General features: G+C 44.1%; 1 protein-coding gene across 2 annotated transcripts in view; it reads left to right on the forward strand.

Moving 5' to 3' along the window:
- The window catches only part of LOC116076990 (eotaxin), a 29,140-nt gene extending 27,038 nt beyond the window's left edge, over positions 1–2,102 (forward strand). Inside the window, exons 2-3 of one of the 2 annotated variants that reach the window (XM_031351166.1) lie at positions 967–1,078; positions 1,564–2,102. In XM_031351166.1, coding sequence (XP_031207026.1) covers positions 967–1,078; positions 1,564–1,669 — 218 coding nt within the window. In that variant the 3' untranslated portion in view covers positions 1,670–2,102. The remainder of the gene's footprint in view (positions 1–966; positions 1,079–1,563) is intronic. The other variant, XM_031351167.1, reaches the window with a different exon arrangement.
- The last annotated feature ends 15,699 nt before the right edge of the window (positions 2,103–17,801 follow it).

Genomic DNA, 17,801 nt, shown 5'->3' on the forward strand with positions numbered 1-17,801 from the left:
TCATTTCTTTAAAATAGAAATGGGAGTTCATAGCCTGCTGTCAATGCCAAGTATTGCAGTACCATATATACTGTATGGTCTAGCAGAATTGTTTGTACACTTAAAGTTTTGAATGAGGGAGTGCATTTATTAAATACATAGCAAATGAATATAATAGTAAAAATAAAAGAATAACACACTAACACACACACGAGAGAGACAGAGAGAGAGAGACAGAAACAGACAGAGAGAGAAAGAGAGAGAGAGAGAGAGAGAGAGAGAGAGAGAGAGAGAGAGAGAATTCCATCAGATCAAGGGCTCAAAACATCCAGTGGAAATTGGGTGAGCCCTGTTGAAGCTGTCAATTGATATTCCCAGTCCAAGGAGTCCTGGACAGAGTAGAATGCCCTTCCCAGAGAGAAAATTAATAAGAGAAAGGTAACATCATCACATTGAGGGCTTAAAAACAGCAGAAACTGGCTGAGGCAGCCCTTGAGACAGTCACTGAGAATTTCTCCATGGCCGAAGCTTCTCCATATCCTGTTAGTGAGTTTTCCCTGTAGCTGTTCTCTGGGGCACAGCACTGTTCCTCATGGTCTCTTCTCCTGTTGTCTCCTCTCTGTCACAGAGTCAGATATCATCTCTTTACCAGACAAATCTTGAGGGAAACTTGACATAAACACACTTAGGTCTGAAATGGAAGGGAGGGAAAACCTGTTTCGGGAGCCAGCTCCTCAGAGCTCAACAATATATCATAGATTACCAATATAATATGCATTACTCCTTGTCAGAGATGATGGGTCCCCACTGTGCAGAGGACCATGGGGAGGGGCACACACCACATCAAGGGCACAAGACTTCATGATTTTACCTCCACCCTTGATGCACCCTTACCTTCTCTTGACTTCCTACGGCATTTTGATTGAAAATACCAACTGACCCCAGATGATTCTTTCTTCCTGTCCATTTCCTTCTCCCAACATTTAGGCTCCATCCCAACTTCCTGCTGCTTTATCATGACCAGTAAGAAGATCCCCAACACCCTACTGAAGAGCTACAAAAGAATCACCAACAGCAGATGCCCCCTGAAAGCCATAGTGTGAGTAGACATCATACCTCTACCAAGTATACTCTCTCTCTCTCTCTCTCTCTCTCTCTCTCTCTCTCTCTCTCTCTCTCTCTCTCTCTCTCTCTCTCTCTCACACACACACACACACACACACACACACACCCCTCAGGCCCCAAACTAATTTCCCAGGCACACAGTCAAGAGTTGTGTCCAGATTACAGAATTTGTTTGAAAACTGTAACCCGATCCATGAGTTTTGACAGCACAACATGTTTATTCCCAGATCTCTCCATGGGAGCTGGTTTCTGGCCATATTAGTTCTTTTAGGTGAAGAGAAAAGATCTCTTTACTGGGTCACCAAAAGCAGGAACCAAGCCTGGAGTCCCATCCTTTCTCTGACCATCATTTTATACTCCTGTGACCTCTGCACTCCATAGTAAATTACCCTTGGAGTTGAGAAAGAAAGGGGAGAATTTCCAGGGTATCCTTCTAACTGTTTTTGTCCTCTTCTACAGCTTCAAGACCAAGTTGGGCAAAGAGATCTGTGCTGACCCCAAGAAGAAGTGGGTCCAGGATGCCACAAAGCACCTGGACCAAAAACTCCAAACTCCAAAACCATAAACAACCTCCTCTTTTGACACTAGCCCAGAGCCTACGAAATGCTTGATCCCTTCTCTTTCCTAAATATGCTCTAAGGGAATATCATAAACCAGTCCACTAAGGACTTGGCTTCATGTAGTTCCAGATGGGACTGGAAGTCATTATATTTGCTGAAATAAGTCAGACTCAAAAGATTGTGTAATTTCTTGCATATGCAACATCTTAAAAGGGGGGTATGAAAGGAGATGTGGGGTTATTGAGAAATAGAATGGAACAAGTTAGGGGTAACTGAGGATAATAGAGGGTATATATACAATCAAAGCACCTTATACACATGTATGAAAATGTCATAGTGTGATCCATGTTTTTGCACAATTAATATATACCAATTAAAATTTTAATATTTAAAGACATGTTACACTTAAGAAATTGGAGTTTTAAAGCATATTTTAATGGATATCAGTACTTTTTGTCATTTTGTTGTTTGTTTGTTTGCTTGTTTGAGACAGGGTCTCATTGTATCACCCTGACTGACCTGTAACTCACTGTGTAGACCAGGCTGACCTCAACCTCACAGAGATTTACCTGCCTCTGCTTTAAAGTGCCACCATGCCAAGCCATAATTTTTTATTAGAATATACCAATTATTTATAATAAAATATTTTACTACAACATTTTCTTAACTTTGTCATTTTTAAGATCTAAAGCTTTGAGGTGATTCCTGTCCATCTGTCAGTCCTGATTAAGTCCTCTTGTGACCTTCTCTTCATTTACAGTATAAAGGTCACCATGTGGAAGTGTTTTGTATTTCCAGGAGAATATTGTTATTGTGAGTGTAAGGTGTGTGGTATTAGGCAGAAATGAATTCTCTTGAGTATTTTTAAAAATCCATGCATGTCTTATTGTTTTATTACCACTGTAGATATGTGGTGTGTGTGTGTGTGTGTGTGTGTGTGTGTGTGTGTGTGTGTATGTGTGTGTGTGTGTGTGTGTGTGCAATCTTGTTCAGCTGGGGTGGGGTAAAGAGGGCAGTTGAGGAGAACTGTTTGTGAGGTGGGGCTACATTCCTTACAAAATGACTCTTTGGTTTGGCTAGTGTTTATTAAAATCCAGATATTCAAGTCTGTTTCTAGGATTCTTGCTCCATCAGCAAGATCCTAACTGCACGCACAGACGCGTGTGCGCACACACACACAGCACACACACACACACACACACCCTGAGCCAATCACTTTGCAGGAGACCTCAACTACACCTGTTCTCAGCTCTGGGATTCCTGTTCTATGAGCAAGGTTCTAACTCCACAGTCCTCAGTCTTTCTGTGTGAACCCTCCACCATGATGTAATGCTATTCTTGTCCAAAGTCTCCCCTGTGACCTTTTGCAACCATCTGTGATAATCTCCCCCTTTGACTATACTGCTATGTCTTGCAACACAGACCATGTAGACTCTACAGACACTCAAAAGCACAGGAAGCCACATGACCCTGGAGAACAGGCTTAGATGAAGGCTTCAAAGGCATGTTACCTGACAAAAATCATCTTAAGAAGGGAAGGATCTTTTTTGGCTTAGAGTTTGAAGTTTCAATCTATTGTTGGGGGGGAAGGGTGGCAAGAGCGCATTTATCTTCAGCAACAGGAACATGAGGCAGCTGGTCTCACTGGCTCTGCAGTCAGGATGCAAGATTGACACAGACAGGTATTACACTTGCCTCCTTCTATTTGTGCATGCTCGCTCAGGGATAGTATTGCCAGCCTCCAGGGTAAATCTTCCTTCTTAATTTTAACCTTTCTGGAAACCCTTTCACAGACAAGATCAGAGGCATCCCTTCTAGGTGATTACTGATTTTCTTTATATTAAAAGATGAGCTATCCAAAGATTAAGGTATGTGTAGATGGATAGACAGTGGGGACCTCAGTCCAGGAGATAAGAGCCATTGCTTCAGCCAATGCCTAGGAGTGAGGATGAGTGACATCTGTCAAATTCTGAGTTCCTCTCCTAGGTGTACATGTCCGACATAGTGGGAAAACCTGGAGGGAGCATGGAGGCCAGGTTGTCAAGGGGAGGAGTTCAGATAGTGATAAGTAGGATAAACATAAAGTTAATCATCTGAATTGAGGTGGTTTTCAGAACAAATGGAAGCTATAGCTAATTACTCTTAGAAAATTGATATGTTAGTAAACCACACCCTGGTCATAATACACATTGTTTCCAGGTAATGAGAAGAGAAAGTTAATGGCTAGAGAAACTTCAGGAAAAACAAGTGGCTATGGGCAGGATTGTTGAGAGAAAATGGGGAAGCAGTTGACATACTTTTACATTAGGTAGGCAAGAAGCACTCTCTCTCCCTCCCTCTCTCTCTCTCTCTCTCTCTCTCTCTCTCTCTCTCTCTCTCTGTGTGTGTGTCTGTGTGTGTGTGTGTGTTGGAATCTCTGATAGATAAACAGGGAAGGTGTAAGCACAAAGGTAGTACAATGACAGATGAAATACTATATTTTGAGAAACTGGTGTCAGAAATTTCCCAAGCTGCAATTAAAGCCACTCTCTAACAGCAGCCTAAAGAGAACAGCATTAGACGCCAACTTTACACACTTGAGAGAACCCATCTGAAAGGAGACAGGGTTATTCTTCCTGTGTGAGCAACTCAAATCTACATTCTCCTTCAGTGTCTTCAGATGGACCAGCATCTCTGTCTTCACATGGCTCTCACACCTAGCTACAGAGACCAGCTTTGTCCCCAAGAGTTGAAAAGATCATGCTTACTTGCTTGTATAACTGTATCATCTGAAGCTGCCAGTCATGGGCCTGAAGCTTCCTGGATTAGGCTCTGTACAATAGAGTCACACCAAACTCTCCTAGGACCATGGTCACCATTGGCACAAGATGTTAAAGAGTTCAGCATAAGGTACTCAGAAGATAGATGTTCTGAGAGGTGGATGATCTCAGTATACAATTATAAGTGAACTCTCTTACTGTTATTTTGTGTCTTTATGGTGTTGGTATGATACTGTCTTTTAGATAGGAAACCAAGGCCTCTGTCCAATGGCCATATAAGACCATCTATACTAAGAGCAATATCTTTGCTATATCACGATTTCCACTCAAAGGGGTAAGAAAGGCTGGCAGAGGACTCTGCACACTGGAATCCCTATTCTATTTTACACTGAACCTTTCTGGGCGTTTCTCTATCAGACAGCTTCTGCCACATAATGGCTCCTATTGAGGAATGTCATGGCTCTGACTTCAAGTAAAAGTCATTTATATCCTCTATAACCTAGCAGACCAGCTCTGAACACCAACCAGGATGAGACACATGCCCAGGAGGCACATAGCAGCCATGAAGTGTTGATGAGGTATCCCACTCATAACAATATACAACAGACCCTCCAGTGTCAGTCAAATAACACTTAGACATCAGAAAAGAGTAGCAAAGAGGAGATATCCCCTCTTGACATGAAGAACTGAATAGAATTCAGTCACATCCCCTATGCCAAGCTTTCTCTCCTATTTTTAATCCAGTTAACTTCCAGCAGTTCACAGCATGACTTGTCCCTGGAATACAAAATTTGGTGTTCAAAGCACCATGAATGTTGAAACCTTCTACAGCTACACAGACTCTAACAAAGACCTGGAATCTCGCTGGTCTCCCTGGAAAGAAAACTCCTAAGTGATAATATTCAGGTAGAGTGCTGGGATGTGTGGAAAATAGAGAACTTTTGTCATGATGTAGTCACAGCCAGCTAATCCTACAGAGAGTATCAGAATGAGGATTACCCAAAGGCTGGGGCCTGTCTTACATTCCCCCTTTCATATCATGATTGAAGGCTTCAGGGGAAGATTCTATGGTGGAGGAGACCTAGCTGGGAACTCTTGGCAGCTCCTACTCTGAAGGAGAGCTTCAGTCCTGTGGGAGGAAAATTTCTGGGCAGAACACCATACTCTATTAGGGCCCCTCCTTATCTCTGGACTGACTCCGTTAGGGTCCTCCCTATTTTTGTCCAAATTCATGTGCTCACATGAGATCTATAAAAATCCAAGAAGTCTTTCAAGCTTCATCCCCCCGACCCCCAGAAAAATTACAAGAGAAAGTTGGATAGGGTGACTTTCAAACTCCTTCCAAATGATATGGATGTTCTTGACACTGTAAATGGTGCTCACCTTCCTTGAATCCTCATTCTACAGTTCCCTCATATCAGCTAACATAAGCAGGGCCAGGCAGCTGGACTGCACTGTTGACTAAGACTTCTGGTCATCTTGTTCTTCTGAAGGACAGCTTGTATGCACTGCTCTTATTCACCAGCTTTGGGTGAAGGAACATCAAGAAATAGGCAAATAGGCCACCCAGATGCCAAAAATATTCAATGAGGAGGAGCAGCAGTTTCATCTTCTGTTAATGACTAGGACCCACCCCCTGCCTAGGTGGGGATGCCTTCTACCTTCTTCTCCTTGCCTCTGTGTCTGGAACCTACAGGTAACAAGTGAGAACACAGCCATAGCTTGATAGTTCTATCTAACTGTAGCTAAGTTGCCTTATCTATAGAATGTATGAATGTATCCTTCCCCTATAACTCAAGATGCTTCAACCACACCACCTTGATGGATAGGAACAAAAATTACAAATACTAGTAGTAGGTCATAAGAAAGGATGAAAGACGAGGTCACTATCATTTCTATCTTTGATTCTTGAATGGCGGATTTTACCTACCAGGGATACAACATCACTATCACAACTTTGAAGGTATGTATTGATTCTCAAAGATGGACTCCATCTTTATAAGGCATTCTCTCCAAGCTAGTAGCTCAACTATACCTTCCACGGGTCATCCACTAAGCTCTCTTGCTGGGAACCTCTAGGGAAACGTAGGTACTCGACAGGATTCATTGATCCCAGGGGCACAACCCAGCGATTCACTTCACTTGCTGCAGTGTGCCTGGTATTCTACAATGATGGGAAGTGGAACACTATGCTGAGGACAGGCACTCTATGCCATCTCAGGAAATGGTGCTGGCTGAGATACTGGAGCCAAAAATATCAAACTCTCACCTGGAAAGTATTTGTTCCAGTTTAAATGAATCATTGCCATTTTGAGGGTAGGACCTGTAGACATTAATCAGATGTATAGTTTCCACAATTGCTGGTTTTGTTCCTGGATGAATGGTCCCACAGCAGAACTCAGCATTAGCCTCTGTTACTAGCCTGCTGTACTATCAGCTACATCAATCTTTGTGGACAGGAGCCCTTGCCATGGGGCCCATGCATTATATAAACCCATTCCTATGACTAATTTAATCATGTTTTCACTGACCCAGCACTGGGTTAACAAATATCAGAGGTTGGTCAGTGTCAATGACCAGTCCATTCTGTTTCTCTGCGGTCAGCGTGTCTTCATGTGCCATGAGCGGTCTCCTAGATACATCCACTATGCCTCATACTCCAGTTGAGGTTTTGCAGTTGAGGGACCTCTTTTTATCAGGTCCCTTACAAACCATCCAGACCAGTAAGCATTATCTATTAGCTCAAGATATAGTCACATGCCACATAATGATGTCAACTGCAGACAACACACAGGCTAGGAGGACCCAGAAGATCATGCACAGTGGGACACTCCCAGAGCTGGCGGTATTATAGTTCCTTGAAATAAATGAGCTTCCAGTGCAGATGCTGTGGACACTGTTGAAATGATGATAGAGGAGGGTTTAGCAACACACATAAATTTAGCTGATAATGTGGTACAGGCTTTACAAGGATTGATTTTGAAATACTTTTAAAGAAATTCTTCTGTGTATAACAAAACATCGAGCAACATCACCCACTGCAGAGAAATCCTCCATGAAAAAAAAAAGTCAACACAGCCAATTCCATTGCTGGCTCAGAGAGGCTAAAGAGGTTGCTCAGTGGTTAGATCACTGGTTGCTTTTCTAGAGGACTGAGGTTAAGTTTCTAGAATCCACATGATGGTTTACAACTGCCTGTAACTCCTATACCAAGGGACCTGATGTTCTCACATGGTCTCTAAAGGTGCTGTTGGTATGTAGCATGCAGACACACATGCAGGCAAAATACCCATACACATCAAATAATATGAATAAATCTTTTAAAAAAATACTTGTCCAAGTCATTCCAATAATCAGTGGCCAGTCTAATTATTCAGCCACCATTGATATCAGGCCAAGGCTCTCTACCAGCAAGAAAAGGTTATGACTCACTGAAGGCCAGATAATCATTAGCATTTGTTAAGCAGTAAGATGTTGTTGACTAAAGTATGCACACTGATTCCAGGCATAATTCCAGTGCACATTTAAAGGACTACAGAAGGCTCTAAATTTAACTTTTATATGCATTGAGGGACAACAACAAAATTCATATGACTCTCTTTTCTGGGATATCATTTTATTGCCAGGGTTTGGAAATGGATCCTCAGTGTCTCAGGCATACACACTATATCATACTTCACAATAAATCACCATTTACTAGTGCGTGCATTTATTTACTGTGCTATACTTTTCACCATTCTTGTAGGGTATGCTACTTCCAGTTATGCTTCTTTGAAGGAATGAATTGTAAGGTGGTATGCTGTGCTCTACCATTAGCAGCCTCACGCATCTCAGATGTACTCTAGCTCTGGCGCTGACTCAGCTGCATATCACCCTGTTTGTTATGGTCCGTTGGCATATCAGATGGTCTCAGTAAGTGGCCCCAACAAATGCCTGACCTGAAAATGAGATTTAAAGTGATTAAGGATTACAGAGGTGGAAAACCAGAGGCTGTTATCACTCCCCAACCATGTCCTATTTTATCATGGTGGCCCTCTTGAAGAACGAAAGCAAAGCAAAGGAGGATATTAAAGTTTCTGCTTCATTAAAAGCTACAAGGTAAAGCTAAGGTAAGTACAAGAATGGCCTGCATCAGAGAAAAGTCTGATGACCTGAACTGGAGGCACATAGAAGCATGCCCCATGATGTTCCATGGTGATCTTGGCTAAAGCATGACAATTTTCATTGTTGAAAGAAAAGGCTGGACATGAGTATGACATTGGATTTTGTGCTAGCTCTAGGTGAGTCTCACATAGTTAAGTACTGGTATTCCTGATGATACACACAAATAAGCAATGAACCTCTGAATGCTTCGAGGAAGACAACTGAAGAAAGCCAGTCATGGAGGAAAGTGGTTCTCCAGAGGAAGTCTCACACAACTGTATCCATACCACACAGCCTGGGTGTGCACAGGCGTACCAATAGGTTCATTCTGAGTACCTTATAGGGTCCACACAGTGATCAAATCCAATGACGCATACCTCAGAACCCCGTCTCTGTCCTTAAGCGTCTTTCAGCAATTATATCCTAACCTCAGACTTCCTCTCTTTCTATACAAGTGAGTGAGCAGAAAATCTCCCCAAACTATATCAGCCTGGAGGACACCCCTGTACTTCTGTCTTCTGTGGCCACTTGGAGATGGGCAGAGGGATTGATACCTGTGTTTGCCTCATGTCCAGGACCCAAGCTCAGCCTTGCTTTTCTCTCACTTTTTCCTAAATGAATGGCCAGGCAGCCACAAGGAGAGCAGAGAAAGTGTCCTGGCAGAGAAGCTGATATGTATATCTGCACCACATCGTTTCATCTGGCTTTCTGTGTCTTCTTTGTGTGTACCCAAGTGGACCAACAGCTTTGACCTCCAGGGGACTCCTGCTGCACCCATGCTACCCTGCAACATGATTTAGTGGATTTCCTAAACCCAGTTCATGGTGGGCAGTGCTGGCTGCAAAGTTATTCTGTTTTCCACAGCCAATGCCAATTCATGAAGAGACACACAGTAGAGACCCAGAGGTCACCAGTGTCACAAAGCTAGGAGATGTCACCCCTGATCCTGGTGGAACTCTAGGCAGAGCAATAGAGCACCCAAGACAAGAAGTAGCTCTGACCTAAGGCAAGGCTGGCTCGTCATAGCTTCGTTCTGTAGCTCACATCTCCTCTCAGGGTTTTAGTTCCCCACCACCACAAATGGGTGTGTAAACTTGGGAACTATATGCCTAGCTTCTATTTATCTGCATATTAAATGGCTAGGGATATGTGTGCAACTGTGTGTGTGTGTGTGTGTGTGTGTGTGTGTGTGTGTGTGTGTGTTATGTGTCCACACGCACATGCAGGCACATACCCCCACTTCCCAATGCTTGTGTACATATGGCATGGCTATGTGCAGAGGACAGAGGACAACAAATAGGCATCATTTCTCCCCTGCCTCCATGTAGGGTGCAAGGACCAATGCAAGCACTTCTATCCACTAAGCCATCTCACCAACCCAAGCATCAATTCTGAAGCACCTTTTCCCCAAGACTCCCCTCTGCAGCTCTACAACTGACCTTTGCTTCATCATCTGGACTTTCTGCAGCTCTGACATCCTACCCTTAATCACACCAGAAAAGAAGGAATAAAGATGCTTGTCACCAAAGAACTTCATGATTAATAACCAAGATGTGCTGTATGCTTAGTTATGTGAGTATGTGCTCAGCCAGGGCAAAGGGCACATCCACAGGCCTTGTCTCCTGTGGGAAAAGCACACAACTTCCATAATACTTGGTACTAAGAGCTTTATAATGACCACAAGAGAAGCACTGTTTACACCAGAGATTTATCCAGACGATTAAACAAGTTTGCCTACAAACTCTAAAGTCCTAGCATGAAGAAGACATTTATTAGCAAGAGTAGCTATCAGTATTTATTAAACATCTGCTGCATACACTTCTGTATTGAAATTGGGTTTGTGGAAATATTTATTCTATGAGTGCTAAGCAAAATTGGCCAAGCCTACTAGCAAATCCCAATGAGATCTCATTGCTAGGTAGCTGAACTAAAGCCCAGGCCTTAGGGAATAGACACAGGCTCAGAAGGCAGACACAGGACAACTGTGTGAAACATGAGGACTACCAATGCCTTAAACATTTTGCTTCTGTCCTAAGCCCTAAGTTTTCTTCTCTGGGGAGGGCCAGAATGGATCATAGTCAGTTCTAGGGTCATAGTTAATTTTTCCTCTAATTGATGGCACTGGGGGAAGAGTCTGAGACAGCTACTGAGCAAAGCTGAAGTTAAATCTCCAACACCTTGCCCATCATCACCTGTATGCAGGTAGAAAGCCAGGGAAACTCGTCATTAGGTGACTTGTTTCCAGCTCCCATCAGAGTTATATCTGGTCACATGCTTTCTTCCCATCTTGCAGTGATGGAGAAGTTGACTTCACTCACATTAAACAGCCACTTCATAAAGCCAGCACATAAGAGAAATACACAAAGAAGCTAGGCAGTCACTCACTCCCTGCTAAGGGCAACGGAGTTGGATAGAGTAGCTTCCAGAGGCAAGGCTAAAGTGTTGGCCTGACACTACTGACTGTGGGTGGCAGTGAGCTGCAGTCTGAGTGAAAAGTCCAAAATGACAATAACAATCCAACTGCCTGACATCACTGACCCTCATCTAGTCACCCAGGCTGTCTTGCTCTGGGCCACATTGGTCACACTTCTCAGGTCCAGAGAGTTATAGCCCTTGGCAAGAGACCTTGGGCCTCTTTCCTCTATCTGGCATTTCTTATCTATCTTTTCTGAAACACAGGCATTCCTTGGAAAATCAGGCCCATTACCATGCCAAATTTAAAAGCATGAATCAGACTTTGGGAGAAAATATTTCTCTCTCGTACTTGGCATTCCGAGCATCCCAGATTTCCTCTGACATCTCTAACCCCAATGACTATTAAATTTACTGAAAGCTGTGCTAGTCACTGATAAAGTACTTCAGGGCTTAGGAAGATGGCTCAATAGAAAAACTTCTTTTGTAAGTATAAGAACTTGAATTCAGATCCCAAGAATTCCCATAAAAGGCTGGCCAGAGCCCTGTGCACTTGTGATCCTAGAGCTTTGTGTGCAGAGATGGGAGGACCCCTGGGGCTTATTAAACAGCTAATCTAATTGAATCATCAAGCTTCAAGTTCCATGAGAGACCTTAACTGAAATAAAAATATGGTGGAGAAGAAATAGGGAAAGGGTACCTAAACTCAACCTCCAGCCTTCACAAATATGTGCATATGGGTGCAGATTCATGCACACACACACACACACACACACACACACATTAAAAACTTTTCATTGGGCAACCCATTGAACTTTTTTGGCAATACTGCCCACTGGTTTTAGAAGTAGAAGCTGAGTTATAGCTTCACCCATTCCCATACACCATGGATGATGAGCACAGGGCATCTACCCAGTAGACACAAGTGAACATCCCGCCTGGTCTCAGAACAACAAATGCTCTAAGGCAAGTGCAGGGCATAGTCCATAGCCTATTGACCCCATATCCCCCAAAGGTATCCTGTACCCTCTGGTTGGGATCCCTGTCCCCTTTAGGATAGACAACTATTGCAGTTTCTCTTTAATGGTTATCTGTGGGACCACAGGATGACTGGGGATGTCCCCTTCAGATATAAAGGGAAAGGGGGAATCCTGCCCATCATGTCTGCTGTCAGCTGCCTGGAACATGCAACACAAACCACCAAAACGCTGTTATGTAATATGAAATCTGAGCAGTGCTGGGTGACATATCAAGGAGGGATATCAAGCCACACACCCTTCTTTGGAGTCGAACTGTGGAGGGAAAAAGACAACTGAAGGAGTTGATGGTGAGGGCCAGGAGAGCAGACTGTAGAGGGACACATGGAACACAGGCAAAGCTGGACAGAGAGCTACTCCACAGCGTAGATGATGCAGCTCTTCTCTGTGCTGTATGCTGTAGAATTCACCATGCTACACTGGTCGTCCACTGGAGGGAGCCAGTCCTCAGTAGAAGCCACATTTGAGCTCTTCACACCTTGTCTATGCTGCAGCTGACTCCTCACTATGTGCGTGTGCGCACGTGTGGCATGGCAGTTGGGGTGCATTACTGCCTCCATGTATTTTTATACTGTACTGTTCCATGGAGCTGGGAGTGAGCACCGGGCAATTCCAGAACCTGCATCACACTGTCTACTCCTCATGGCCATAGTTTGGGATCCCTGCCACCCTTCACTCTGGGAAGACTCTGACAACTTAAAACAGGCTTGAAAAACCTATAATTCCCCAATGCCTCCAGCTTTGATTTCTTTTGATATCCAAACCCGGGACCTTTCTCCTGGTGAGACCTTATAGTCCTTCATTCAGCTAATGTCCTCATATAACAAGACTTAGAGACTGGAAGGCTGATGGAGGCCAATGCTGGAAGGACCTGGATCTGCTCACCTCTCTGAAGACCACAGCTTCCTTCCTCTCCTCTCTTTTCCACAGAAGACATTTCAAGGGAGAAGAAGAAGAGCCAGCAGGCCTAGAACTTCCTGTTCTTAGAATGAGCCTGGCAGATCCTCCTTACCCTCCCTCACCCTATGAGCCTCGGCAGTGAGTGGGTGGAGGAGTCTGGGCAGCCACAGCCACAGCTTCCCTCTTTCACTACCTGGAAATTTCCCTAAGGCCCAGTGCCTACTCTGCAGATTGGAGATCTCATTACATCATTCCTAGACCATGACCTGCCAAGGGATTCCTTTCATCTCCTGGACTTCCATGTTATATCAACATGATACAAGCCTTAAAAAAAAAATACAGGTAAATCCCTCAGAGTAGAGAGGCCAAGAGGAAACTGGACTCCTCCAGCATGAAGCTATCTGGTGCTTCTGCACACGATGCTCACAGCATAGGAGGAACCCTTCGCCCCTGCAGCAATATTAAGCACCCCTGGGACAATCAGACCACTTATAAATTGTGTGTGTGTGAAAGAGGGGTGGAGATCCTCAGATGTCATTCTTCAATTACTGTGCACACTGATTTTGGACACAGGGTCCACCTTGTATGTTATGTATGTGTGGAAGCCAGAGACCAAGCTCAGGCATCACTCCTTAGATTCTGTTCAACTGGCCTTTCGCAGTCTCTCTAATTGGTGTGTAACTCACCAAGTAGGTTAAGTAGCTGGCAGAAGCCACAGTAATCTGACAGTCTGCCTTACCAGCTCTAGGATTGTAAGTATGTGCCAACACTGAACGTTTTCATGTAGATTCCTGGATCCAACTCACATCATCATGCTTCAAAGGCAAACACTCCACTGACTAAACCATCATGCTAACCCAAAGTCCCACCTTTTATAAATGAGAACTATATTTCAAGGGGGACCAGGAGTGGCCTCACTGTGGCATGAGTCAGAACTGCAAGTTGTGATACCAGAGTCAGAGCCTAGCTGTTTCCTTGATATCTAGAATTGCTTGTGTGTGTGTGTGTGTGTGTGTGTGTGTTTAATTTATTTATTTATTTATTTATTTATTTATTTATATTACATCCTGATTGCAACCCCCATTCTCCTCCCAGTCCCCACTCCACAGGGATCCTCCCCCAACCCCTCCCTTTTACCTCTGAGAAAGAGGAGGTCCCTCCTTGGCTATCAACCTACTATGGTACCTCAAGTCATTGCAAGACTAGGCATAGCCTCTCCCAATGAGACCAGACAAAGCAGACCAGTTAGGGGAACAGGATCCACAGGCAGGCAACAGAGTCAGGCTAAGCACCCATTCCAGTTGTCAGGGGACCCATCATCTGGATGATGAAGCATATGATGGATATGTAGCAGATGAAGACTTAGCAGCACATTTGCTACATATGTGCAGGATGGCGAGGATGGCCCTTGCATGCTGTTTGGTTGGTGGTTCAGTCTCTGGGAGCCCTCAAAGGGTTAATTAGGTTAATTAGGTTGCAGTTATATTTTATTTCACAGTCACATGAAACTAAAATGTAAAGCTGAGAGTGGGGGTAAAATGGCCTACCATCTTAGTGAATGGCTTTTTGACATGGTCAATCAACATGCAGGCTCACAAGTGACAAGGTTGCTCTGACATGGTGGTTCTAATGACCAGTATCAGCTTCCTGGAAGCCAGGATTATGGTTGCTGGCCTGTAGCTACTCCTTCCTCCTCCTGCTTACCCAACCCTCCCCCACCACTGGGAGAATTGCCTTCCCAATCCATTGCAATACATTCTAGAATATTCTCCCCACACCCACCCCACCTTGTTATCTCCATCTAATTTATCCTTAGCTTGGAGAATGACTCATTATCTATGAAGAGAGAGACTGCAGGAAAAGAGGCAGCAATGGCCATATCAGTCATGTTTCCCTTTCCAGGGGACAGGATGGAGTGAGATGAAAGGGGATCTAGGGTGGACAAGAAAAGGGTAGGCAAGAGACAGAAATCCTAACTGGCAGGCTTGGGATGTTACTCTACGTGAATAAAAAAATCAGAAACTTCAAGATGCCAAGCATGGTACTATATCTGGGAGGACCTTAAGGTGCCAAAATGTACAACCTGGATTAATTCCAAAGGTGACAAAGAATCTATCACTAAGGGTATTTGAAGTAGCCAGAAAGAGAGGAGGCCTAATTAATGGTGTGCTTATAGTCTCCATAGTAACCTAGGAAGGAAAAGTAGAGGAGAACAAGCAGCTCATAGTAATAACAAGCTATGCTGTGACTTGCGGAAGATACATAGTTCTAAGGACAGATCACAGGAACTGGAACCCCCAGTCCTAGAACCAATTCTCCAAATATCACACAATGTTAATTACTCTCTTACCACTCTACTAAGCTCCAGTGCAGAGGTATATACTATGTACTCAGAGATTGAGCCCCCTCTTCCTGGAACTCTCCCCCAAGTGTCCTGTGCAGTACACAAACTTGGCCAATTTTCCTTTTCCATATTGGGACTTCCTGAGGAAACCAACCTTCTCCCTACAGTGGAGACCAACTGAGCCTGCAAGTCTGAGCAAGAGGGGGATGGTTTCTGCAGAAAGCAGCATCTGGAACATGGAACACCAGCAGCATGCTGACCAGGGACACAAGATGAATGGATGCTGTTGCCAGAAGGGCATGGAACCTCTGTGAAAAGAGATAGGTCAAGTTCACCCTCTTGGCCTCAGTTTTTCACTCTATCCAATGGGGATGGCCCTGCATCCCAAGCAAGAGATAGAGGAATCTGGTCACAAGTTCACAGATGCTTACAGCTCTAGGAGCCATGTTCTGAGCAGCTTGATTCCATGTACACGGCGTCAGGTGTACACACAGTATGGAAGAGTTAGTAGAAAAATTATTTCAAATGTATACTTAAGTGTCCTCATTTCAGGGCTAATAGTCTTCCCACAGCATAAGCACTGCCTAAGATAGTTACTCAAAGTCCTTGGGACAGTATCAACTAAGCAGGTTCATTCATCTTCCCACCAAATCCCATAACTCTGGGTGTCTCTTTTGTCACCAAGATTTCACTTTCAAGCACCAATCAGGACTAATGTTCCATCCCACTCTAAGAGCACACATGGCTGTGGAAAAAAGATGGCTGAGATGCCCCCACATATTCTAACAGATGGATAAGCCTGTGATAGTGAGCAGGTCTTGACAGACATCAGGGAATAAAGACAGGCAGAGTGGTGACATGGCCACCATGTACCCAGCTTCAGACAGATGTTCCTTACACATCTTCTGTGAGGCTCTGCCTTTTGACACTGTAGAGGTGCTTACCCATCAGTTCTCACGGAGGCATTACACACCACTGAGTGTTGCAACCTCGATGTCTCTTCAGCCTGTGACTCTGCCCTGAATTGCCAGGGGAATCTGTGCCTATCTTGCCCATGTTTGCACTAGATTGCTGGTTTCTAGTTTAGACACTGACCAAAATCACTGGGACTGCTCTTGAAAACAGGTATCCAGGAGCTATCAAGCTGTTTCCTTCAGATTAAAAACATTACCTCCAGGAGGGAGCCAGGAAGACCATGAGACTTGGGAGGTAAATAAACATGCCTGGGAGAGTTGAAACTTACAAGACTCTTAAAAGGCCCCTCGTCAGTGTTGGGCAAGAGTAAGCAACAGCTGGGGAAGGGACTCTGACCAGCCCAGCTCTGATGAGGTTTCTTACATGTCGATCTGCCAGAGAGTAAGGCAGAGAACTTTTGTGAGTCTATGGGGTGGGCTTTTTGATGGCATGGCTACTTTTTCGGGGTGCTTGCTCATGTAAATAACCCCTCACCTAGACTTCTGTTATTAGCTCTAATAAAACTTATTGGTTTTATAAGTTGGACTTGAGAGCACTTGACACATTGGTCTGTTTTTGCGTCTCCTTTCTGGTGCTGAGTAGACATGTATGTTGTGTCTCCACAGGACAGACTCTCAGATAACCCTAGACCATGTCCCAGGATTCTGGGTCTGAGTGCTGGATTGTAGGAAAGTACACATCAGGTTTTCAAATGGTTTCCTCAGGAATGAAAACGGTTCTGGAACTCTCTGGGCTTCCTCTGTGTTCCCATCATTGGGTCCTGAACTTGCATGTGGTATTTATAATTAATTACCTCCCCAAGTCCTACGTTGGTTACTGACTACTCTCCAGTCCTGACTCATGGATGGTTAGCTGTGTGTCTCTTTCTATTGGTCCTGTGATTTTGTAAACCTTGACTACATCTATGATAAAGCTAAGGGTTTTTCCAAGAACATGTGACACTTGGTGCACCTAGCACCTACCCCTGCCCTATTGCTTCAGATTCAACTACAACAGAAGACAGATGGCATTTCAAGAAACTTGGATCTCTTCCAATGCATAATCATCTCCATCCATTACTAACTTGTTCATAGAATGGTCATCGGTCAGCTTCTAAATTACCAGCAAGTTGTCTGATCCACTTTAGATAACTATGAAGTAAGAAACCACCAAAAGAGCAAGAGACAGGAAATCACCACTCTCTAGAACATGGCCAGCCGCTGGTCAGAACAGTTTCAGAACTTGGGAAGTCTAAAGTATCATTCTGCTTTTGTTCATTAAGGTTCCTCAAATCCTGACTGAAACTAGAGCCAAAAGAAGGGAAACCACACAGTCAAAGAGACTTGCCAACTGCGGTCCCTGAACTCCTTACAGAAACTAGTCTTTTGGTATCTTTTTCCCCCAGTATTCTAGAGCCTAGAGCACCTCTGCTTCACGTGAGCATGTTGAGATTTCACACCCTATATTTCCAAGAGAGTTTTCTTATTTATTTGTAAAGTCTTTGGAACTTTATTCCCTTGTCAACACAAAATTTATTGGAACTTCATCTGTCTGATGGTCCACAGCACAGGCTAAGCCTCCTCCCGGC

The sequence above is a fragment of the Mastomys coucha genome, unplaced genomic scaffold (assembly GCF_008632895.1).
Source record: "Mastomys coucha isolate ucsf_1 unplaced genomic scaffold, UCSF_Mcou_1 pScaffold5, whole genome shotgun sequence".
NCBI classification, from domain to species: domain Eukaryota; kingdom Metazoa; phylum Chordata; class Mammalia; order Rodentia; family Muridae; genus Mastomys; species Mastomys coucha.